This window comes from Onthophagus taurus, chromosome 7 (assembly GCF_036711975.1).
Source record: "Onthophagus taurus isolate NC chromosome 7, IU_Otau_3.0, whole genome shotgun sequence".
NCBI classification, from domain to species: Eukaryota; Metazoa; Arthropoda; class Insecta; order Coleoptera; family Scarabaeidae; genus Onthophagus; species Onthophagus taurus.
In genome coordinates this window covers 27954059-27980316 of record NC_091972.1, presented here as the reverse complement: position 1 = coordinate 27980316, position 26258 = coordinate 27954059, and the positions used below count along the sequence as shown (strand labels likewise).

At 34.6% G+C, this 26258-nt stretch overlaps 2 protein-coding genes across 5 annotated transcripts in view; one reads left to right on the top strand and one right to left on the bottom strand.

Moving 5' to 3' along the window:
- Positions 1–25568, top strand: part of LOC111422534 (proteoglycan-like sulfated glycoprotein papilin) — a 143941-nt gene extending 118373 nt beyond the window's left edge. The window contains exons 3-31 of one of the 4 annotated variants that reach the window (XM_023055738.2): positions 11326–11559; positions 11740–11819; positions 11872–12022; positions 12078–12201; positions 12271–12351; positions 12456–12628; positions 12695–12833; positions 12894–13231; positions 13286–13468; positions 13525–13704; positions 13761–13946; positions 13999–15958; positions 16018–16216; positions 16270–16550; positions 16606–17184; positions 17246–17599; positions 17662–17841; positions 17982–18152; positions 18284–18715; positions 18775–19188; positions 19251–19448; positions 19588–19776; positions 20087–20335; positions 20391–20612; positions 20678–20811; positions 23603–23756; positions 23917–24423; positions 24640–24909; positions 24964–25568. In XM_023055738.2, the coding sequence (XP_022911506.1) occupies positions 11326–11559; positions 11740–11819; positions 11872–12022; positions 12078–12201; positions 12271–12351; positions 12456–12628; positions 12695–12833; positions 12894–13231; positions 13286–13468; positions 13525–13704; positions 13761–13946; positions 13999–15958; positions 16018–16216; positions 16270–16550; positions 16606–17184; positions 17246–17599; positions 17662–17841; positions 17982–18152; positions 18284–18715; positions 18775–19188; positions 19251–19448; positions 19588–19776; positions 20087–20335; positions 20391–20612; positions 20678–20811; positions 23603–23756; positions 23917–24423; positions 24640–24909; positions 24964–25151 (8550 nt within the window). In that variant the 3' untranslated portion in view covers positions 25152–25568. The remainder of the gene's footprint in view (positions 1–11325; positions 11560–11739; positions 11820–11871; positions 12023–12077; positions 12202–12270; positions 12352–12455; positions 12629–12694; positions 12834–12893; positions 13232–13285; positions 13469–13524; positions 13705–13760; positions 13947–13998; positions 15959–16017; positions 16217–16269; positions 16551–16605; positions 17185–17245; positions 17600–17661; positions 17842–17981; positions 18153–18283; positions 18716–18774; positions 19189–19250; positions 19449–19587; positions 19777–20086; positions 20336–20390; positions 20613–20677; positions 20812–23602; positions 23757–23916; positions 24424–24639; positions 24910–24963) is intronic. The other 3 variants (XM_023055745.2, XM_023055749.2, XM_023055753.2) reach the window with 3 other exon arrangements.
- Positions 5885–7233, bottom strand: LOC139430707 (uncharacterized). The gene is made up of 2 exons (XM_071197919.1): positions 7163–7233; positions 5885–7094 (listed from the first exon to the last, which is right to left on the bottom strand). Exon 2 carries the CDS (start codon positions 7075–7077, stop codon positions 5950–5952), a length of 1128 nt encoding a protein of 375 aa, XP_071054020.1. The 5' UTR covers positions 7078–7094; positions 7163–7233; the 3' UTR covers positions 5885–5949.
- Positions 25569–26258: the final 690 nt, after the last annotated feature.

Here is a 26258-nt window from a genome sequence, read left to right as displayed (position 1 = left end):
CTGCTGCAAATATTCATGCATTAATAAAGCTCAATAAATATTTTAACTTTGGAGTTGGTTATATTATCCTAAAGTGGCCAGCTGTAGTGGGGTAGCTTATTCTCTGTTTTGTGTGTTTCATATTCAGGTGATGGTATGCCATCTTTTGTGCTTTAGTTATCAACTTGGGAGTGTTTTTTAACTGATACTTGTTAACTTTTCAATTATCATTTTTTTTGTTTGATCTTCTGTACATAATTTATTATGGTTTACATATTAGTACAGAGTAGGGAATTTATTGATATATTAATAGAAGGATTTGTACCGAAAATCACACGAGAGAACAAATATAAGTACGTTTGGACGAAGAGCTGTTTGATTCACGTAAGAAAAGATGATACGGCTAAGGCATTGGTAGTCAAATCCCTGTGAGACTTGAATAAATTACAAGACAGGACTCTTTATCGCTTTAGTTTTCTTTGGGAGTATCACTTCACTATTCATAGGCCTTAACTTCTACTACCAAAATGTCTGAGGCCTACGTTCCAAAATGAATACTATCGCAGTTAATTCTTAAGCGCTATCGACGGATTTTATTTGTCTTACCGAGATCTTTCTCAACCCTACGGTGTCCGACGCGGAACTTGTCAACTCTTCATATATTGTATTGACAGAGAATCAACAGCGTCTACCAAGCGGGATGGTGGACCTTGTCGCTGTCAAGAGCCTCCACTGCGGTGCCGAAGACTTGTGGTTAAAAGTGCGTTGCGGTCAGTATCATTTTCTTTTGTGCTGTGTTTATCTCCCTCCTAATGCCGAGGAGCTACTTGATCTCGTCTTATCCAGTGTATCTACTGTGTGCGATAAATATCTGGATCTTATGATCATTATTGTGGGTGACTTTAATCATCCATCCATCATATGAACTTCATCTGAATCTGATGTTTAATTGATCCTGACAGACACCACCCGCCTTTTGTATTTGTTATATCAGTCAAGTCAACTTACTTGACTGATGGCCCGAAAATTAGTTTTTCTTACTAGAAAGCAAATTCCTTGGGTATAAAGAACCATACCTTCCACGCATGCTTGAGATCTTTTACGCGCATGTTAACTTTGCTATTGATAGATATGTTCCGAAACGAATTTTACCTAAATAACGCTTCCCTTGTTGGTATAACCGTTCTACCATTCGTATTATTAAGGAAAAGCTACAATCACACAAAAAGTGGAAGTCCGGTGGACAGAACTGTGATTATCTATCTTTTTAAATTTTGCCCCGTAGATCTAAGAAATTATTACCTGCTGATTACAGAGCTTATCTGTGTTCTATTCAGTCAGGTGTGTTGGGGAAACCAAAGAAGATATGGTCATTTGTTAGTAACAAAAAAGGTTCCTCATCCAGCATGCCAGCCTCAATGACTTCCTTTGATGGAACCATAATTGATTCGTGTCCTACGATCTCTTGTGCTTTCCCGGATTACTTCTCATCTGTTTTTATAGATGGCACAATCAACAGCTCAGTGGTTGCCCATGGCTCTGGAGTTTTGCCGAGGTTTTCCGCTAATGCAATAATAAATGGAAGTGTTTACTGGTGGTACCACTACCCAAAAAATCTGGTTCCCACACTTTAAATTATATTAGACCCGTATCGGTTCTTCCGGTTCTGTCTAAGGTACTGGAAAAGATACTGGCATCACAGTTAACGGGTCACCTAAATTAGTTTGAAATCTTGCCCGATTTGCAGTCAGGTTTTAGATCTGGCTACAGTTGTGCCACTGCGCTGACAAACGTTATCGATGACATTGTTACGACTAGGGATACGGGATTAACTACAGTGCTTACGCTTTTGGATTTTTCAAAGGCTTTTAATACGATTGATCATAGGTTGCTGTTGTGTATGCTTCATTATGTGTACACAGAGTGTGTTGTGTGGGGGCAGTCGATCCAGCATCTTAAATGTGAAATCGGGCATGCCCCAAAGCTCAGTGCTTGGTCCACTACTGTACTCGATATATACACTGAATATTCAAAAATACATTCGTACTTGTCGCTATCATTTCTATGCGGATGATACACAGATATATTACTCCTTTAAGCCATCGAATGTTGCGTTGGCTTCTAGTCAAATCAATCAGGACTTGAGCGGTATTCTCCGCTTGGCGGATGATCACGGTTTAGTGGTGAATTCGGATAAAACTGTAGGTTTGGTCTTTGCGAATGGAAGAAATAAACTGGCTGCGCAGTGGAATCTTGGATTGCTTATTGGGGGGGCTGAGCTATTGTATCAGGATTCAGCCAGGTATTTAGGAGTCTCGATAGATTCAGAATTAAGATTGAGGAAGCTTGTGTCCTGCCTAGTCAGGAGGACATTTGCCAGTTTAAAGCTGTTATATTCACACAAAGCGGTTTTAAATGTCAAACTTAGAAAATTGATATGTGAGTCATTTGTACTATCACATTTTAATTACTGTGATGCACTTTATCATTCGTTTATAGATCAAGTTAGTGCTGGTAGAATTCAGAGAGTGCAGAATAGTTGCTTATCTATGGTATTAAACGTCGTCAGCATGTTTCTCATATGTTAGAAGCCGCCAATTGGCTAAATATGTGGATATGAAGGTTTTTACATACCGCTTTGTTTTTTCATAGTGTGGTGACTTGGCGAATCCCTCCTTACCGGTATAACTTACAGAACTGATATTCACAATCTCGGTACTCGATTCGGGGCTCAGGTCGCAATTCCAAGGCATAGGACTCAACTATTTAAGAAATCATTGTCATACAATGTTGCAAAGTATTTCATTGATCTTAATCGTTGCTTTTGTTTTGAGTCGAGATATGAATTTAAAAAGGCCGTCATAAAATATTTATCTGAGCTGCGGTCAGGGTGGGTTCGTTGGGTGTGGCAATGTTCGATGTGTTCAAATTGGTCAATTAGTGGTTCTGGTCAAAAGCTGTTTGAGGTATTTAATCTATCTATATTGTTATCTATCTATATTGTTTGAGTTTTTTTCCGGGCTGCGGAACCCAACCCAACCCCGTTCTATTGTAATACACATATATTGCTTTTGTAAAATTCTTTTTTGTTTGTTTGTTTCTTCTTTCCTTTTTTTATATATTAATTTTTGATATTTTTTTTATGTTAAATATGTAAAGTATGTGAGTTGTGCCAATAAATACTATTATTATTATTATAATATTCTGTTGCATCTTGACCTGTCTTCTAGTCCTGGTCCAACTTTATTCTTAGAAGAGTTTGCTATTGAGCTGTCTACGCCACTGTTTCGTATTTTTTTCGAAGTCTTTACTTGAAGGTGTTTTCCCAAGTAAGTTGGAATAACGAAAGCCGTTTTCCAAGCTTTCGTTATTTCAATGTTTAAATCCGGTGTTAAATAGTTGGTATCCAATTACCGTCCTATTTCTATACTTTCAGCTATCCCCAAGGGCTTTGAAAAAATTATCCACGAATATCTTAGTCTCTCTATTTCTCACTCTATATTCAATGAACATGGTTCCCTGTCTCGGCGATCGGTGGAGTCTAATGTTTTGTCCTATGTAAACTTTATTCATTCTGCTTTAAACGAGGATACTGAGATTGACGCAATCTACATCGACTACTTCAACTATCGACAAAATCGATCATACTATTCTTGTATAGAAACTTTTCTCCTTTAATATTCCAGATGGTCTTGTTCACTGGATTATGTCGTATTTATCTAACAGAAGTCAGGCGGTCAGGATTGGTAGCTTTGTATTTGGTTCACATCCGGTGTGCTTCAGGGCAGTCATCTTGGACCCTTACTATTTGTAATGTACATAAACGATATTTCTTGTTGTTTTAAATTTGCTAAGTTTTTAATTTATGCCGACGATAATAAGATATTCACAAGAATCGAGTCTAATCTGGAGTGTCTTAGACTACAGGAAGATCTTGACCGCCTGCATGACTACGGTCGCCTCAAAACTTTACCTAAATTACGACAAATGCCAAAAAATTACATTTGCTTGGAAACGTTATCCTCTCAACTTTCCTTACAACTTTAACGGTACAGCTATCCGGTCCACGGATAAAGCAAAAGATCTTGGCATCATATTGGATTCCAAATTGCGATTTCATCATCATATTGAATTTATGGTGAAGAAATCTACGTAACTTGGGGTTTGTTATCAGGGACAGTTAGAATTTCATGATTTTTTTTGTATCTAACACAAACTTTTATCAAAACTCGCCATTAGTTCGAATTCTCAATGCATATAACCAGGGCTTCAATCATGTATCTCTCTTTAACGTATAGCGGATGTTTTGTTGATCGCTTTATTGTTGTATTTATTTTAGTTTGACACAATTTTTACATTAATTTTCGTTATTATGAGGATCCTTTATTGGGGATACTCTCAATGTATGCATCCCGGATATGCAATAAATAAATACTGAAAGGATATAGGTTAAGTAACTGTAAGTCTGTTTTTTTTTCTTATTTTAGTATGTAATCTTTTTTAATTTATATTTTCTGTAATTTTATTGCGGTCAGATCGTGAATCTCTAATGACGAAAATTTTTCATGAAATCAGCAGTCAAGTCTATTTATCCAAATTTTTCTGTATGATATGTATGTCGTTTATTCTATTTTATTACAAAGTTATCAAAAGAGACAATGCAGTGGTTCGACGCTGGAGAATCATAAAAAAATTCTTTGGCTTTACTTTTTATCAAGAAATGTTGCATTATAATTCTAACTTTGCTCCAGTGCGGGTTATTCAAGCAAAGAATTACGAGAAATAAAAAAACTATAGTTTTTTTTTGTATTTGAGAACCTTTTAATTACGTTAAAAGAAACCATTAAAGTTTTTATTTTTGAAAGTATAAATACTTACTAAAATATTTTAAATTATTTGTAAAAATAAAAGCATTCGTGATGTTGAATGAAAATTAAATCATATAAATGAAAAAAATCAATATAGTATTGTTGTTTAATCTATGGTTTAATCTATTATTCAACCGACCGGATTTCTTTCTGAACGTTGTCGACTGCGTGTCTCCATTAAAACCTTCGCATTGAAAGTTAGCAGCAGACAGCACGTGTCTTTAAATTGCGGACGAGCAGAAATTCTTACGCGTCTGGCGGTCCGTCTGCCGTAAAGTCGACTCTGACTGAGAAACTCTTAAAACCGCTCAGAGCCATTCGATGACTCCGCTTATAAATCACGATTACGTTAATGGTAAGATTGCTATCTGTCCCTCGAAGAGAGCTTCAGCTCTCTGTTGCGGCTGCCGGCGAAGAAATTGGCCGTTTCTTTTTTCTTAGTATTACCATTCTTTGTCTCGTTCTTTCGTTCTCATTACGAAAAAGATAGGGAACTCAATTATTAAAACAATTCTCACGAGAATTTTGAAGAGAATGTCTTTATTATAACACAAATTTTTACACGATTCCTTTTTTTACAAGAATTGGGGTTTATTGAAGTTGTTAAACTTTTAAATAAAAATTTAAATAATTGGCTTCTATTCCATTTAATAACTCATCGTTGTCGTTAGTTTAGGTTGGGTTAGCCATACAAAATCATGTCATCCGTCAATTAAGATCATCATCTGCGAGCTTACTCTTAATTTTATTGCAACGTTACGCCGGGCACGCAGTTCAACTCGAACAATTCGCACTTAATTAATTGCTCGTCGTTTATATCGAGCCAACAAAAACTCAAGTATTCGTTTAAGTTTCCATCTGTGTAGATGTCTTTACCGACAAAGCTCTCTCCACATTGTATAACGACCATCTGGTTTATTCTTCATATGTATATCATATGTTACACAATTAATGGTAATAATTCAAAATTAAAATAACTACAAAAAAGAACATCACCAACAAACATACTAAAATAAATACAGAAATACACAAAAACAAAAAAGTAAAGTATTTATTGAAAGTACAGAACAAATAGTTTAAAAATCAGACAAATTCAAAATAATTAACAATGTGAAGTGCTCCATTTCGAAAATCGCATCCTTCCATCTATATCTAATTCATTATCGACCCTTTTTATTCTGGGTCGAAAATTTCGAACCCAATCAATGGTGGTTGAAGTTGGAGCCATCGTGTTTAATGGAATTAAACTGGGATCATTAAATATGGGAAAATTTAAAGATGTAGGCGTCTCATAATCAGATTCGTCATCGGTGTCGTAATTTTGAACAACTTCTGCTTTTAGAAGTGTTTTAATATCGAGATTTTGAAGAAATTTTTTTCTCATATTGTGAATATTCTCGACGTCGATTGATCTAGCAAAGTCGTCGTAAAGCTTTGAACATTGGTTGGCGTAGATGTGGGGATCTCGTTTAAAGATTTTAAAAGTAATTGGGGGATAAAATAACAGGAATGGTTCTAGAATTCGACCATGGTGCTGATAAAATTTTGGGACTTTTTTCCAAAATTCTTCACGAAATATATCGGAGTTTCGCCTTTCTAAAGGATAATCTGAAAATGTTTTGTTTTTGTCTCCGAATTCTATAATTCCGTCTATGGGAACACCACCTTTACAGCAACTCGATATAATTTTAGGATTATAAAATTGAATCAAAAGTATGTAAAGCTCTCTAAAAGGATCTCTAAGCTGATCTTTTCTTCTTTTTTGTTCCGCTTCATCTAAGTGAGTTATAAACATTAATTTGTGTAAATAATTAGGCGAATTAACTATTTCTTGATGCCGTTCGTAAATATCACATGTTACAACGGTTAATACTTTTAATTTAATAATTCTTCCAAGTAAATCAATTGGTAAATCTTTTCCTCTTTGCAAATATTTCCTGGCATCGTTACAAGCAGTTCTTATAATTTTCATTACAAATTCATCAACATGTAAATTTTTAATCTCATAACTGATTATAAAATCGTAAAGGTCATTCATCGATATAAATTTTAAGGTACCTTTGCCATCAGATTCACTATGATATTTTATCATTAATAATTTTTCTAAATCACTTGCAGTTTTTTCAACGACCAACAGCACATGAACTCTTCTTTTGTCATGAATATCCGATAATGAGATGTTTTCTACAATTTTCTGCCAACCGTTCACACCATCATCTCCGTGAGACATTATAGTAAAATTGATGCCTTTAATAATTTAAAATGATAAAAAAAATTATTAATAATTGTGTACACACGTTGATTTTGACAAATACATTTGACAGAAATCGAACAGAAACCTCTACAATGATTCTCTTGGTCCTATAGTTAATGTTGTACAAGTAGGTTTTCGTTGGTTCATTTATCAGGTTCCACGTAATAAAACTTGAAAGGGAATGGTCAAAATGACGGTCTTTCTAAGCGCCGCCAACCCATTGTTAACGGACGAGATGAATTATGTATGCATACGGAGATCGTATCCATAAATTCCATTTGCTTCACACGGCGTATTTTGATTTAGTGGTCGTATAACGAGATGATCATCACAAAACTTTAACTGCACCAAGAACGAGCTCGTTAAATTATGCATAATAGATGTCACAACCAACCATTTTATGGTTTATATCTTTTGTTGTTTTTAATTCATCGTACTTAATTTTGATATACGCATTCATCACGATGCAATCGAATAATTTAAAACTATCACGTCATAGCTTTTAAATAGATACTTTCAGAATATCTGTGCTTAATACACTTTGAAAAATAGATATTATTTTGTGACAACAAAGAATATCGTTTCACTTATTTATAAAAAAAGTGTTAAAATAGATTGTTGATTAATTAGCATACAAATCATCATTTGATGTTTTTGACTGTCATTCGTCATAAAGAATTTGATATAATCCTACATCACCGTCGTAGGATTTACAAAAGCCGAATTGTTACATTAATTTCATTCAGTTCTATTATGTTGACAGACCATGATTTAATATAATCACCCTATAAATCAGATTAGACCAAAACAGGGGGATCAATCACTTCATGGACGTGCCATCATAATTTAGATGTTTGACAGTATTTGTCCAACCTCACGGAGTAACCAACGACAACCTTAATGTTGTTGTTTGTTAGACTTTGTACACAAGAGGTTTATCACAAAGAGTAAATTGAAGAGGTCGAAAGTGATGCAATAAGATTTCTGGTAACAAAGTCCATACTGTGGGCAGTCAAACCCATAAAACACAAAGTGTTATTAACCATTTAAACAAGAAATCCGTTATTGTTGAAGGAATGGGCCAACAATCTTCACTTAATGTTTCCAGGGGATATGATATAATATGATATTTTGGAAGTTAAGCAACGACTTTAGTCTTAAATTGAAAGTAAAAGATTTGGTTTGGAGCTTAGGTTTGCATTTGTGTAAAAACTGAAAATTAAAAAAAAAAAATTTTAAGTTGTAGCCATAAAACAAAGCTACTGGTGTAGCTTTGTTTAGATGATTATAAGCCATCTTAATATATAGAAAAATGTAAGAAGCTTGAGGTACTAATGAAATAAAATCGACTAATCTGCTTTTATAGTCACAAGTCAATAAAGAAAAGCAATCGAATTTCTTGTACTGGTTTTCAGGGTGAATTGAAGATTGAAATTGAAATTAACAACTTCTTATTTACATAAATGTGACAAATTCAAGTTTATTTGTTTTGCAAAATAGTATTGAACACAAAAATTGAAGTGAATCCTAAAATCACGCATCAACTCTAGAAAAAATGTTTAAACGTTAATTTCAGAAAGTTTGAACAGAAACAGTTTTGGAACATAGTTAAGAAGCTGAAAGGGCAATACGATGCAAAAACATACTGAAAACATGGAAGGACAACTACGCTGCAAGATATAAAGAAGGAGAAAAAGAAGGAGATACCGAACAAAGGATAGTGACTTAAGCCCAAAATGGAAAGCTGCGGGCGATGATAACATACCACCAAAGCCAAAAAAAAATGGGGGTCAACAGTAGAACGGTGGCAGAAAAGATGTTCCACCAGGCTTAGAATATATGAAAAAATACCCCAAAAACATAATCGTGAAAAACCACAAAATGGAGAAACGACTAACTACGAAAATTACAGGGCAGTCTGACTGGCTTAAACTAGTTTTAAGGTGGTTTTAAATAAGTTATAGAGTGACAACGTTGTTGAATATCACATGCCTGTCCTCTATATTTGGCACATGTCAGACCTTGTATGACCGAATTTGATATTAAAGTTTGCACGAAAGTAACGTTGGTAGAAATGAAGACTTATATACTCATGTGATGACATTCTCTGGCGAGAAAAGTTTTTACATGATCATGAATCTTCTGACACAGTTCATCAATCAAATAATGCAAAATCTTTTCCACATGTTCGGATATGTTCTTGACGTCTCCGAAGTTAAAAGCCAATGGGGCCGTTACACATTTTTTGTATTGGCTTATTCGATAGTTTAGCAAAATTAAAAGCTCTTCTACTTTCAATCTCTGAAACACTATCGTCACTATTTGGTGTATAATCGTCGGATGAACCTGAAAATGTATCAAATTCCTATTGGCATACTCAAAAAAGCAAGTGGGCATCAAATGTGTTTGATATAGCGAATACATTTGAAATTTTAAATGGAACATACCCAATTTTAATACGTATTATAAAACTATAAATAAATCTAGTTACTACGATAAATCACATTATTTGTAAAATGCTCAGAATCCCGAGCGTTACTATTAACAATATAGAAAACTACGAATTCATATAATTTTCATATTATCGTATTTTTCTCAATATTTATGCATCTGAATAAAATTTACTGCAAGTTTTCTTGTACGAGGTTTTTTATAGTATGCTGCGAATCCAGACAGTTTTATCATGAAAAACTTCTTCATTTTAGTCGCTTTAAATGATAGTGTCTCTGGAAGTCGTGGCATAAGTTTAATCATAAATACTGGAGTAAAAATGGTGAAGATTCGTATAAAATTTTTAGTCTAAATCTAAACCTTGAATCTTTATGTAAATAACTCGAAAACGATGCGTCTAATCAAAAATTTCTAAGAGTAAATAATTTTAAAATGAAATAGACTCTCAGAATCAATTGGAAAATTTAACGGTATATGACATAATGAAAAAATGTTTTAAGGAAGTAACCTTTGCGAACATTGTGTATAGTATTGATGCCGTAGTTACATAGTTTCAAAAGTGATCTTAAACGATTTTTTATGATAATATTACACTGTTTGCCAAATTGAATTTTTCTAAGACAAACCATATTGAAAATAATTAAGAAAAAGTTTAAAAATTTTTTAACTTTATAGGTCCATATCTTAGCCATTTATGAGTTTAGACCAAAAATGTGTACAGAAATCATAATCATTTTTACTTACAAATATTTGTGATTAAAATTGCCACGACTTACAGATACACCCTGTATTAGAATGTTAGTTTCTTACCTTTGTTTGAAACTCAAAAATATAGATTATTGCTGTCAATTACTTCCTTAGATAACACCTTATTGATCAAATTAAAAATATTTCTAAAATCATAACCCCGGCTAATAGTCTCCGTTTTATAGAATGGCATAAAAGTTGATGTTCTAATTACATTTCGTTTGATAAGTTTCATTTCCTAATCCATAAAGACATTGTTTTGGACAACTTTTTCAATCGCGAGACAAAACCCTTATAGATTTTAATTTATAGTTTCAGATTTATAGTTTAAGCTTGTAATCGACAGTTACTCAAGAGACTAATGTAAAACCTTCTATGTTTAGAGATTCTATGGTAGTCACCAAGCGATCAAACAAACAGCACTGATTTTCACAAGTGCAAGTATGTTTACGATCGAACATTAAGTTTTTCTGCAGTTTAAGAAAAAAAATTAGAATGAACTATAATAGTGCTATAACATCTTTGCAATTTAGAAATCTTTTCAAACAAATCGTAATTAACCCTAATGAAAGGTTTATAAATAAGTGTCATAATTTATAGTTTATCTTCATAGATGTGTCATCAGCATGAATGCAAATGATTATCCATTCATGTATTACACGTCTAGCTTGTTTACATCCAACTATTTATAAATAGAATTATAATGCAGTAGCCATCTAATAACTGACGTCTTCCTATTTGAACTCATTTGCATGGTACGTGCCGACGGACCATTCTTCGCTATGAATCTGTAATGTTTAGAACTGGCCTCTGGTCGAAGCCGCGTATTTATAGATGGAGATGCAATTAAAGGGTTGTCCGGGCTACGGTGGGCTTCGTGTGCGATCCACCGGACATGTGTTTGACACGTTTGATTATTCGTCCGTTCGAACAACGGATGGCTTAGAATTTACCGCGCTTATTAAACAAATTCCAATCAAAATTATATTACAAGAACTTAAAAGATCTTTTATATTGTTGTTTTAGCACGTTCGACATCATAGAGATCGATTTAAACGACAACAAGGTGGTCAGCTTTATCTACCAGGAAGCTATGTAACCGATAATGATGAACCAGATGCCGGTCCTTGGCTGGACTGGTCATCGCCTAGTCCGTGCACCAGGACATGCGGAGGTGGTGTATCTACGCAAGAGAGGCAATGCACTTCAGGGTACTCGTGTAGGGGTCCGATGAAGAGACATTTCTCATGTAACACGCAGGTAAGTCGGTTGCTTCGTACTTTTAGTATAACTCTAAAACCCACGTGGGTGTTGAATAACTAACTTAACATGAATGCTTTACAATGCCCACGTAAACTAGAAGTTAATGTAAGTAGTTAAATTAGTTTTGAATACAATAGAACGAAGGAAGTGATACCATTTCGAACAAATATTTTTTAGGATTGTCCAGATTTAGCAGATTTTAGGTCACAGCAATGTTCGGAATACGATGCGATACCATTTGAAGATGTCTATTATCAGTAAGTTTTTTGAAACCTTAATGATCACGATTTAAATTCTTTAAAATAACAGATGGGTCCCTTATACAAAATCTCCACAACCTTGTGAATTAAATTGTATGCCACGAGGTGAAAGATTCTACTACAGACACAAATTACAAGTAATTGATGGTACGAGGTGTAATGATGAATCCTTAGACGTGTGCGTGGACGGAGAGTGTCAGGTGAAAGAGATTTCGATCAATCCGGTTCGATTTTAAAGATTTTTATCTCGTTTAGCCTGTTGGTTGCGACATGATGCTTGGGTCCAGCGCGAAAGAAGACAAGTGTAGAGTGTGCGGAGGCGACGGCAGCACCTGTAATACCTTTACTGATTTATTGGATATGCAAGATTTGCAGGCTGGTAAGAAAACTAAAAAAATTAAATAAGATTAAAATCTTCATTGTTTTAATTAATTTTTTTTTTGAAAAGGTTATAACGATATCTTATTGATACCAGCGGGTGCTGTAAACATCAAAGTAAGGGAAATCGCGCCGTCAGACAGCTACTTGGGTAAGATAAGCGGAAGTTATTACCAGTAAATTTATTGTATATTTACAAAATTCCTTTGGTGTTATAACATACGGCGACCTATAGTGAGTTATTTATTTTCTCAGCTGTCCGAAACACATCTGGATATTACTATTTAAATGGCAACTGGAGGATTGATTTTCCCAGGACTATAGATTTTGCCGGATCAAAATTTCATTACGATCGTTATCCTCAAGGTTTCAGTGCTCCCGATAGCATTACATGTTTAGGACCCACTGAAGAAGCGTTATTCATAGTTGTAAATATCACAAAAGATACATAACATTTTTATCATAATTATTTATCGATTTACCATATTTTTTAGCTTTTATTTAATCAAAAAGATAATGTAGGTGTTGAATACGAATATAGTACACCGAAAACAATTCATCATTTAGAAGATCCAGAAACTTATGCTTGGACATTTGATCAATTTACAACATGCTCTGCATCTTGTGGTGGAGGTAACTAATTTTGACTTAATATGGTATAACAAAAACTTAATTTTTTTTCGTAATATTTAGGATATCAATACAGAAATGTTACGTGTGCTGGAAGAATGTCTCTTGAAGAAGCCAGCGCCAATTTATGCGATGTCAACAACAAACCCGTTGAATCTCAAAGATGCGGCGAATCTCCTTGCGATCCAATGTGGGTAGCAAAAGACTGGGAAAAATGTTCAGAATCCTGCGGAGAAAATGGTGTTCAAACCAGAAAAATATATTGCGAACAAATTATCTCCGGCGGTGTTCCTAGTATCGTTGATGACCAACAATGTACTAACATTCAAAAACCGCCTTCACAACAACCCTGTAATCAAGGAGTGATTTGCGCAGAATGGCACACAGGACCGTGGAAACCAGTATTTACCTTTACTTTTTCCAAAATATTATTTTCTCATTATAATCGTTTTTAGTGTAACAAATTGTGTGGTAAAGGCAAAGAAACCAGAAAAGTAACCTGCTTCCGTAAAGAATCAGACAAAATCATAGCTTTACCAGATTCCGACTGTACTATGACTGAAAAACCAGTAACAGAAAAAGAATGCATGCTTCGTCCTTGTGAAGGAGTTGATTGGGTTACTTCTGAATGGTCCGGGGTAAGATGAGTTTTCCAACAAACAATTTAAAAACTTACCAAATATTTTTCTTTAAGTGTGAAGATAAATGCGGTTTAAGTGAAGAAACGCGATTTGTAAAATGTGCAACTGCAAGCGGAGATGTTTACGAAGATAAACTTTGCGAAGAAACCGAAATAAAGCCGGCGGCTACGAGAAAATGCGAAAAACAAGCCAAAGGTTGCGAATTTGAATGGCACGCATCTCAATGGAGTGATGTAAGTGGATTTATATTTATTGATAATTTGATTTTTCCAAAGGTCTGTACGTTTAGTGTTCGGCGAAATGCGGTGGTGGAATCCAAACCAGGAAAGTGGTTTGTGTACAAGAAACCGACGACGGATTTAAAAAAGTCGACCCCAACAACTGCGATGAAGGAAAGAAGTACGACGAAAGTAAAAATTGCACAGCTAAAGAAACTGTGTGTCCAGGCGAATGGTTTACTGGGCCTTGGACTGAGGTAATCCAAACATTATATATTAAGACAAGTTTTTCATAATAAATTGTTTTAGTGTTCTGAGAAGTGTGGAGGTGGTGTAAAAGCAAGAAAAGTCATTTGCATGCACGGGGAAACAGTGGTAACTATTAAAGATTGCGATGTAGATGCCACACCGCTTAGTACTGAAGAATGTAATAAACAATTATGTGATAAACAACAACCATCAAGTAGTTCCACGGAAGGAATAGAAATTTCTGAAGCTCCAGCTGAATTATCGACCCTCCCAGAAAAAGAACCCACAGATAGAGATGTTGAACTTGTCGAAGACGACTACGAATTAGTAGATGACGATATTTGCGAGGATGGGGAATTTGTAATGATTGATGATAAAGAAAAATACATAGAAATTGGAGTAGCTGTTGAATCGCACGTAGAAACGAAAGAAGCCACTCTCTCCTCAGATTATATAATGATGAGTGACTCCACTTACGTAAGCCATTCTTCATTTAGTACAGATTATGGTTCTGGTGATTATGAATACACAAAGTCAACAACCGGAGATTTAGGATCGACAGCTTTCGATACAAGCATATCTGAAGGTTCTGGAGATGACACAACTTACTTTAAATCTTCTGCAGGATTCACCGGTACAACAGAATTTGAAGGAAGCGGTAGCGTATTTACGGATGTTAGCGAAGCATTGACGACAACTCTTAGTTGGGAAATCACGACCGTTGAACCAGAGGGCGTTTCTGAAATCAGCACGGAAAAAGAAACCATTTTGTCGACTATTGATGAAGCTGAAACCACCACGACTCATGAAGTAACCGCTATGACTCAAGAAAGCACCAAAGAAACTGATGTAAGCCATGAAGATGATACAACGTCTGTGAAATCAACTGATGGAACAACGACTTTAAAATCAACTGATGGAACAACGACTCTAAAATCAACTGATGGAACAACAACTTTAAAATCAACAGATGAAACCACGCCTTTAAAATCAACAGATGAAACCACTACTCTTAAATCAACTGATGCGACGACAACAATCAAAGATAGTGAGGAAGAAACAACGTTATCAAGTATAAGTGAATCTGAAACGACAGAAGGAATTACTGAAACAACAACAATTGAAGTAACACAACCAACTGACGTAACAACTACAGAAGTGGAATCCACGACACATGAAACGGAACAAACGACGGAAAAAGAGATAACAACTACATCAAAAACAGATTCTACCACTCCAATAGAAGAAGAAACTGATGATAATATACCAGTTGAAGTCGACCCAGAAGACATTACAGAAGACACTCCAAAAACAACTGTATCTGAAAAAGAACTTGAAACATCGACTGCTATGTCGGAGATTCCTACCTCTACAGATTCAGATTTAACAAAAGCAACAGAAACAGAAACGACCATCATAGAAACAACGGGAACAACAGATCACGCTCAAACAACAGTAAGTGAAGCAACTCTTAAAGAATCTGAAAGTACATTAGGATCGACCGAAAGTACAACTCCTCAAACAAAAGAAACTGAAACAACCCTTAAAGAATCAGAAACTTCGTTAGGATCAACTGAAAGTGTCCCTACTGAAACGTCATCAGATAAAGTAACTTCAGAAGAAGATGTAACTGATAAAACAGTAACAACTGAGTCAGTGGGTACAGAAACGAGCGTTACATCTGTAGTTGAAGGAACTGATAAGACCGGAAAAACTGAAGAAAGTTCCACTGTTGATACTGATAAAACAACGATTGAAACGGATGGGTCTGAAGTTACAAAAGAATCAATAGGTACTGATGTTACTGAAGAGTTGCCGAGTACCACCACAATCACAACTGAAATTCCAATTGTGGCAACCACAGCTATGCCTCGTTCCACTAAACCAGGAATTGACGAAATCTTCCCAACCAAACCCAAACAAAAAATGTGCAAGAGAAGGAAGAAGTCTCATTGTAAAGAAACTGAATTTGGATGTTGTTCTGATAAAGTTACTGCTGCTAAAGGACCGTTTAATCAAGGTAAGATTTCATAAAGTTACTTACCAAAAATATTTATCTTTTTATATCTTTCCATCAAGGTTGTCCAACTCATGAAACGTGCAATGAAACTAAATACGGTTGTTGTGAAGATGGTGTTTCTCCAGCTGAAGGAAAAGGATTCAAAGGTTGTCCTGATTCCCAATGCAGTGAGACCCTATTTGGTTGTTGTCCGGATAATAGAACTCCAGCCGAAGGAAACGACAATGAAGGATGTCCACCTTTATGTGCATCATCACCGTAAATTTATTTTAAAAAAGTAGTGATATATTCCTTGCGTTTATAAATTTTAGGTTTGGTTGTTGCAAAGATAATACAACGCAAGCAACGGGTCCTAATGAAAAAGGTTGTCCCGAAGAAAAAGAAGATAAAGAAGTCACAGATCCTCTTTCAACAACGGAAAGTCTCAGCACCGAGACTACGGAAGAATCCGTCGATTGTAACATTTCCGAATTTGGTTGTTGTCCAGATGGAGTTAAAATCGCTCAAGGAGAAAACTTTAAAGGATGCGATATCTTTAAAGACGATTGTAATGAATCTCTATATAAATGTTGCCCTGACGGAGTTACTTCAGGTAAGAATAAAAGAAATTGTTACAGTTGTTATTGTATTTAATTTTGTGATTTTAGCTCGAGGTCCAAATTATAAAGGTTGCGAAACCGAATGTTCTAAATCTACATTCGGATGTTGCCAAGATGGTATCACTCCAGCTCACGGTTATCTTGAAGAAGGGTGTTGCCTTTCCTCTGCTTACGGTTGTTGTCCAGATAATATTAAAGAAGCCCAAGGACCCAACTTCCGTGGATGCAGTTGTCAAAATTCTCCGTATGGTTGTTGTCCCGACAACACCACATCCGCTAAAGGACCCGACAATACCGGATGCGGTTGCCAATATACTCCTCATGGTTGTTGTCCTGACAATTATACTCCTGCTACTGGAGCTAACTTTACAGGATGTCTCTGCCACACTTATCAATTCGGTTGCTGCGCAGATGGTGTCACCATCGCCCAAGGAATGTATCAGCAAGGTTGTGGTTGTAAAGATACTGAATTCGGTTGTTGCTCCGATGATGAAACTCCTGCGGAAGGACCTAACTTCGAAGGATGCAATTGTGCATCCTCTAAGTTTGGTTGTTGTTTAGATGGGGTTAGTGAAGCCCAAGGAGAAAACTTTGACGGTTGTAAAGAAATACCAGAAAATCTCCAAGGTACTATAATACAAATACAAAAAATGTTTGATTAAAAAAACTATATTAAATTATACTTTAGCTAGTTGTAGTCAAGAAAAAGAAAGAGGTCCTTGCAGAAACTATACTGTAAAATGGTTCTATGATATGCAGTACGGCGGATGTTCAAGATTTTGGTACGGTGGTTGTGAAGGAAACGGAAATAGATTCAAAGATAAAAGCGAATGTAACACACTTTGCGTCGAACCCAAAGGAAAAGATCGCTGCAAACTGCCGATGGTTGCTGGCCCATGCGAAGGATATTATCCTCAGTGGTATTATGACAAAGAACGAAATCATTGTGCGCAATTTATTTATGGCGGATGTCTTGGAAATAATAATCGGTTTGAAACTGTTGAAGAATGTAATAATTTATGTGTTAAAGATAGAAACATTGGTAAGATAAAAAATATATATTCTCATACAAACCATAATTATCTAATTACCTGTTATCACCAGACGCTTGTGATCAACCTCTCGAAGAAGGCCCATGTCGTGGTAATTTCTACAAATGGTACTTTAATAAAGAAGAATCTTCTTGTCAACCATTTAGATACGGTGGTTGTGATGGAAATAATAACAATTTCGATTCTGAGTTAGCATGTAAACAAAAATGTGATCAAGCAGGCCGGAAAAAAGGTACCTTTTTAATTATTTTAACACTAAGTTATGGTTGATGGATTATAAACAATAATAATAATTTTTGGTGATATGTTTTGTGAAATGCGTAGTTTAACTAACGGTAGAAATTAACATTATCTTTAATTGAATTTTGCCAGAGCACTGCTCGCTTCCAAGAGTACAAGGTAATTGCACAGAGCGTGTGTCCCGCTGGTACTATGACACGGCGGAAAAACGTTGCATGCCCTTCTATTATTCCGGTTGTAATGGTAATAATAACAACTTTGACAGCGAGTATCAATGTGAAATTGATTGTCCAAAAGATATCGGTAGGTACACTTTTATAGCATGATTCTAAATATTACATAATGTTGCATAAAAACTTTATTATGTTATGGTTATGGTTGTCAGCACAATATTACAAATTAAAGTTTCTAATAGTTTTCATATTATTAAATAGTTAAACACACTTGCCATCTTCCTGCTGACCTTGGAAATTGTAGTGACTACCGCGAACGGTGGTATTACGATACTACAAAGAAGGAATGTAGAAGATTTTATTATGGTGGATGTGGGGGAAATGGAAATAACTTTGAAACTGAGGAAACTTGTAAGGCAAAATGTCCTGAAGATACTCAACCTGAATCGACTTCAGTTGAACCAAAAGTAACCACTCAAGAACCAAGGAGTGAACAAACTGAACATAGTGAACCATTCCTATCAGAATTTTGTTTCTTACCGAATGAAGCTGGACCGTGTCGACAATCCGAAGCTCGGTGGTATTATGATAGAGACGGAGCTTGTAAACGTTTCTTATATGGAGGGTGTGAAGGAAACAGGAATAACTTTAAAACTGCCGAAGAATGTGAACAGAAATGTGATAATGTACAAGGTAACATTTTTGTTATTATTCAAAATCGTCCTTTTAATAATCTAAAATTGTATTCTTAGATTTGTGTTCATTACCAAAAGTTGTTGGGCCATGTAACGGAGAATACAATCAATGGTACTACAATCAAAGTACAGATATGTGCGAACAATTTGTTTATGGAGGCTGTACTGGTAATAAAAATAGATTTGAAGATCAACTTTCCTGTGAACAAAGATGCCGAAGAGGTCCTCCTACCGTCACCCAAGAACCACCCGATGCTGGCCCAAGAGAATCAGATATAGATTTAAGCACAATTTGTTATAAACCTATTGACCAAGGGTTTAGCAATTGTACCGATAACATCCCTGCATATTATTATGAGGCAAGAACTGGTAAATGTTTAGCTTTCACTTATACCGGATGTGGAGGAAACGCAAATAGATACAACACAGCAGAACAATGTGAACGACAATGCGGAACCTTTAGAGGACAAGGTAAATATTAATACAACGCAAGTATTATTAAATTATTTTAAAACCTAAATTTTTGTTTTTAGATGTGTGTAGTTTACCTAAAGATGTAGGTCCATGTCGTGCTCTACTTCCTAAATTCTTCTTCGATACGTCAATTGGTCAATGCGCACCGTTTTATTATGGTGGTTGCGAAGGAAACGGAAATAGATTTAGTACAGCAGAAGAGTGTCAAGCTATTTGTGTTGCAAGGGAAGAAGAAAAACCGGAAAAACCAAGCAGCGGTAAGTACTAAATCTTAGAAAAGTAATTGCGATTACTCCGCCTGAATATAATAAAATTCCAAACGATGTTGCCCCTTTGTAAATATGTACATATTGTTAATTTATGTAAATATATATAAAAAATAACACACCTCTACAGAAATATGCCTCTTACCTGCCGCAATTGGTAATTGTCAGAACGGTGATCATAAGAGATGGTTCTTTGATGAAGCTAGAGGCGAATGCATGGTTTTCATATACAGCGGATGTGGTGGTAACTTTAATAGGTTTACAAGTTTGCAGGAGTGTCAGGAAACGTGTCAGGAATATATGACCCCCGTCTACCATCGTAAGTTTTCTGGGCGAATTACTACTGCTGCAGCTTCATCGCTTTTTTTATAACAATAATACGCAATCTTTTATTTTAAGTGTATTTATCTTAGTACTTACAGAGTGATTCAGTATAAATGCGACAAATTTAAGAGGGAGTTGTATGGAACTCTATCAAAAATTAAGGACAGTTTCATAAAATTATAACATTACAAATAATTTTCTACAAATTATCACCTCTTTAACTTTGTCGCATAAAATATAATATGTTTAACTATAGTGACTATTTTAAACCAAATCTAAAATATTTCTGCTTTCCTAATTTCTAGCTCATCCACCAACACATCAGGAACCAACATCAATGGAAAACCCATGCCAAATTTACACTGATCAATGTAAAAAGATGGACTGTCCGTATGGAGTTAAAGCTTATGTTGATGACAATCAATGTAATCGTTGTAAATGCGATGATCCATGTGAAGGATTTTTATGTCCAGATAGATCCCTATGTGTAGTTGAAGTGAATCTACATAAAACAGATGGAAATGATGCCAACTTTATTGGAGTATGCAGAGAGTGTATGTGTTATTATTCTGATAAACCTTAAAGTTAAATATATTTTCCCGTTTCTAGTTAATAAATCTGGCGAATGTCCACCTATACCACAACACACAAATGCTTGCGACAGAGAATGTTACACTGACGCCCAGTGTCCTTCGATATTGAAGTGTTGCTCGAACGGATGTGGAACTCAATGTATTAGACCAATTGATGATGTCACACCTCCTGCAGAACTTAAGACACCTTCTTATCAAATACCACCAATCACAGAAATTCCATCTATTCCATCTCATTGTAAGAAGTTGGTGACTTGAAGAGAGGGGCGTGTTAATTATAAAATTGCTTATTTATTTACTTAGATTACCCTCCTCAAATTATCGAAAGTGAATTCCAACCGGAAATAACCGCTGGTGAAGGTGATTACGTGATGTTAAGATGTGCCATTTCTGGAAATCCAAATCCCACTATTTCATGGAAGAGAGGTGATTTAATGGTAAGGTCATGTCAAAAGAACCATTTTTTACGTAACTTTCTAAATACAGAAGTAATTCATGATATTCCTTTGATGCCCATGTCCAATTATTTTAACTATAACACGTTATGAGTAGATATTCAAGTACCTGTTTTAGTAGTTACAGTGTTAAATGAATAACGTTTACTAAACTTAAGGTTTTCAGCAAGAGAAATAATTTTAAATAATAACAAACGTTCAAATTAGTTACTCTGCTTATCAAATTTTTAATCAGTACATGTTAATGGCAATATAGCGATAAAAGCAGTATAATTGTATCACCGTCTCATAATCAAAGTCATACAAATTTATCGCCATTTGCTTAACTGACGTGTTGATTTATCTAGCCATGTTCAGACAAATTTGCTTATCTCTCTTACACCTACTAAGAAATATTCTTAGTGACCAAAACAATAATTTTTACACGGTTCTTATGAGGAAGAGAGGATTTCCCGAAAAGATTGCATTTAGACCCGATGTGTAATTTAGATTCAATTGTAATTAAACTTTTAATCTTTTTCTTTGTAGTTTAATATATCTGTGCTTTACTATCCATATACATGAATTTGTTCTACGAAACAGTATGTCGTGAAATTGCAGACACTTTATTCATATGACTTCTCAGGTCCATTGCGGGATCGTGAGTAGTTGAGATGTGCACACACAAGGAGGAACTCCATGACTTGTTCGATAGGGTGTTGTTGACTACCAGCTTGTATCTTATTGTCTCCATTGCTACCAGCATGCATTCAGTTTTTGAAGTAGAACATATCATGGTTAGGTATCCGCTCGCTTTAAGCATATAGCATATTATGCACATTTTCTTTTGGCCTATTTTGTATCCTAGGTTCGGTTATCATTTTCTCGATATTTTACCCATTAAGAAAGTGAACAAAAATGTGATGTGGATTTCACCTTGTCGGATGCCACTTCGTTCGAGGATGTCTTCAGTTAATTTTTTTCTGGGCTTTACTTTAGTCGTGTTGTTAATGTTGAATTTATGTATTATGTTTATGATGTCAACTAGTACTCCTCTTTGTATCAGCAGGTTCAGATTTTTTGTCTAAAAGTGCTATTCAAGATATCATCTTCATTCAAGACTTATTCCATTTGGATTTGCACTAGTCTGGGAATAAAGACTGGCAGATTTCAAAATACACAGAATGAATAATTGTAATACAACATAATAGTTTTTGTGATATAAAAACGATGTTTCTTTTTAAACGCAATAATTTATAATCAAAAAATAAAGAATATTTTTCAAAATTTATAGTTAGTTACAGTTTCCATCAGGAGAAATAATGAAATTTAATTTATGAAATTACACTGGCCAAAATTTAAATGCATGAAAATCGTAAGAACTAGACTGGCTAAACTGTAGTTTGATAGAAGAAATTCTGGAATCACGCTATAAACTGTAAAAAGAAGTTCGGAACTGTTTTAGACTTCAGCAACAAATCGAAAGTTACACTCTGCAACTTTACAGTCAAATCGAATATTAGATTGCATCCATTTCAGATTCACGAACAGGCTTGGAATCATACTATTCCGATTTAAACTGCAAGTAAATATTTGGATTTACTCTGACCAGACTCTACGTTACATGAAAATGTTTGAAATTACGCTGATTAATCTCAAAGTTGCAAGAAGTAGCATGGAAAATTATCTGTTATTCGGTTTCTTCTTGTCACCTATCATCTTCAACAATCATCGTTGTTAAATACAGTTGTAGTAAGATTTTTAAATATTGTTGCTGAATAAATTCTTCAACAACAAATTTATCTTCATAGTACATGAATGCTAACAATTCAGCAATACTGTTATTCGTGAAATCTTGTTAGTCTTAATAACTGCTTTTAGAAACTTTATTCAACGTTCTTTAATTTCTTTTTTTGCTTGGATTAATGGAATATAATTACATGTTTACTCTGCTAAAACGCAGTATTATGTATATTCAGTTAGGCTTTCTATTTCGAATTTTACTTCTAATGCTTCTTCTAAATTCAACTGTCCAGAAATGGCAGATTGATTAAGCAAAAGCAATGCCGACCACATCTGTGTTATCAGAAGTAGACATAGGAGTACCAGAATGATTCAAGTTTTGAATGGAAACAAATAACTCACTTGTAATGATTGCAGAAATGAGGAGGTAGTCCTTTTAGGTTGTCTATTATATCTTTAATGCCATGCACTTATCTGGTAAAGTGTTAATATATTTAAGAAAATTATCAGCATTGTTTCAACCAGTTGGCTGCACGACACCATTCAACCCTGGAGCTCTTTTAAGCATAAACAACTTAAAAATTTTACATGGAAATATGAGATATGGACGCAAAAATGTATCATTGTACTTAAAATGAAAAAAATGTATCGTAGTACTTGGCAAAATGGTAGTACTTTGGTTACATCTGCTTCTTTACACTTGTACATACTCTTGAATTTAATTATTCTACCATAAATTACATAAACTTTAAACGTCATTCTACTTACTTAGATTTCGCTATCTTTTGAATAGCACCAATCCTTTTTATTTATGCTGATATAAGAGACTTCTGTTTGTAATGAACAATCAATTATTTTTAACCCACTCTACATCCTGTTATAAAGAACGTTCTTAAAGTAACCCTAACACTTGAAATATACTTTTACACTTTAAACCGTGACATCATTTTAATTAGAATAGGTTATTTAAGTTGATTAGTTAAATTCGAATTTCCCAAATAGCCTATATTGTTTAATAAGTACTTATTTTGATTGTAAAATTTCTTTCAAGATTGATGGAACAGAACCAAGGTATAGGTTAACATTAGATGGTGCGGCACTTCAAATTATTTCTCTTTACAAAACGGACTCAGGATTGTACCTTTGTACTGCAGACAACAAAATTGGACGGCCATTAACAAAAGAAATTAGACTGGTCGTTGAAGGTAAGACTTTTATTTTTCAACTTAAAAATCTAATTGTTTGTACAGTATTAATTTAATTATCTTATATTGGTGATTAATTTTCTTTTTTCGATTTAATTCTTAACTTTTTCTGTTTTTATTTTTACTAACTTTCTTCTTCTACCTTTCTTAATAAACTTAGACCCAGTAGAAGGTCCCGCACGAATTCTAGACGATCCAAGCCTCGCCAGTGTAACAGTTACCTTAGGCTCACCAGCTACGTTAAATTGTTACGTATACGGCTATCCAAGCTCTGCGGTAGCATGGTTCAAGGATGCCGAGCTAATTCCAATGAAAACGGAAGAATTTACCATCAACAAAGATAGTTCATTATTTATTAACGCAGTGAGATTGCGAAATTTAGGTATCTACACCTGTCAGGCTTATAATGGAATTGGAAAAGCATCGACTTGGTCGGTAACCGTTCAAGCTTTGGGTCCAGTTTATAGTACAGATGCCAATGATAAGAAATATATGAAATATGTTATCGATCGACCGAAAAAGCCAGACGTTACACCTCATCCTATGTATCCTTTTAGACCCAATCGACCCACTGTTGGGTTTACTCCTTCTACTTATCGTCCTGTTCCTACCACTACTAGTATTATAACAACTACTACTACTACTCCAAGACCTAGACCTAGAATAGGTAAATGTTCGAAATTCTTAAAACTGCTTGTAAATAAACTTGAATTGTGAACATTGCTTGCTTGTATGAAATAAAAATGCTTTAGCTATGAAACATTGATTAAATCGGAAATTTTTAAAAGGGCTCTAAGTTCGTTTCTAAAACTTTTTAAAATTGCCGATGCCTTTTAAAATGATCTACTAACAATTTGTTATTAACATTATTATTTTTATTTAGTTCCTGTAACAGCGAACATCACATTAAAAGATACGAAGTTCCCATTAAACACCGACATCCATATTCCTTGTAATGTTGATGGATATCCATTACCGCACGTTCAGTGGTACAAAGATGGAGGGCCGATTTATCCGAACGATCGTATTGAAATAACGGCGAATTATCGATTGATTATAAGAAAAGCAACGGAATCGGATAGTGGTGAATACCGATGCGAGGCGAAAAATGAGCATAGTTCAGCAACAAGTACAACTCCCGTTTTAATTAGAGGTCAGTTATAGAATTTAACATATCAAAAATAATCTTTCATTTCATATTTTTTAGGTCAACTGATTCCAGCAAATTGCACAGATAACGCATTCTTTGCCAATTGTAAACTGATTGTGACGGGAAAATTCTGCAACCATGCCTATTATGCGAAATTCTGTTGTAAATCTTGTACGGAAGCGGGTCAATTGAATGAGCTACAAGGCGACCAACCTGCATCTCTTATAGATAGCAATTTAGTTTAACGGAGAATGATTAAAAAACCCTAGTCCGAATGATAAAGCTATGATTTGCCATCATTAACAGAACTAAGTAAAAGCCCCAAGAATCTATTTTTATAAGATTGTTACCTATAGTCCTCTTTTTTGTTCTTTTTGTAAGTCAATCATCGTCAACGGATGTAAATCGCGACACTTTGTAATATAGATATTTAATTATAACTGATATTGTAATTGTAGTAATTTTGTCCTGTGTAAGTTCACAATGACCCGCTATTATGTCTGTGCAATCAATCTAAGCGAATCATGTATATATATTCTATTATTATTTGAAACAATAAAGATTAAACTGTATAAAAAATGTGTGTTCAGGTATACGTCGTTATTAATACATTGTATTATTTAAAATTATATAAAAGAAAACAATAAGCTGTGTTTTATCAACTTTGGCTGTTTTATTTTCATCATAATATTCATCAAAACAACCAAATCACATTATTTTAAATAAAATTGTTACATTAACAAATAATTAAATTCTGACCTTTGTTCATGAAGAAAACTTAAAAAACTACTTCCAAATTAAAATATTTAAACCACACTATTTATTATTTAACATGTAATTTCTCATATTTATTAATTACATTACTATAATCAAAGCAAATTATTTTCAAAACACCTGTTACTTTAACATTTCTTATTAAAATTATCTCCACTCTCAATATACAGGGTAATTCACATAACAACCGACACAGAGCAGGGACATGTAGAGGACAATAAATTAAGATGATTTAACGCAACTTATCTCTATACTAAGCTGTACCCCTGAGGAGTTATAGGACTTCAAAGTTGGGTATAAAATTAGCTACAAAATCAAAATATGGTATCTATATGTATATTAAGATCTTCCGCTAGCGCAACAGCTATTGAATCTGAAAACTCACACCTAAACTTGAAAAAATAGTTGCATTTATTTTGTTACAGGCCAAGGTAGTTTAATATTGAAACAAGTAAATGCTTACAAATGGGCCAAAACTTGATGATTTACGTACGTTTAATGTTAGCCATGATACAAGATCGTACAAATCAGAGAGGTCCTGCAAGCGAGGCGGTTAGACAAAATGAGAAAAACTGTTA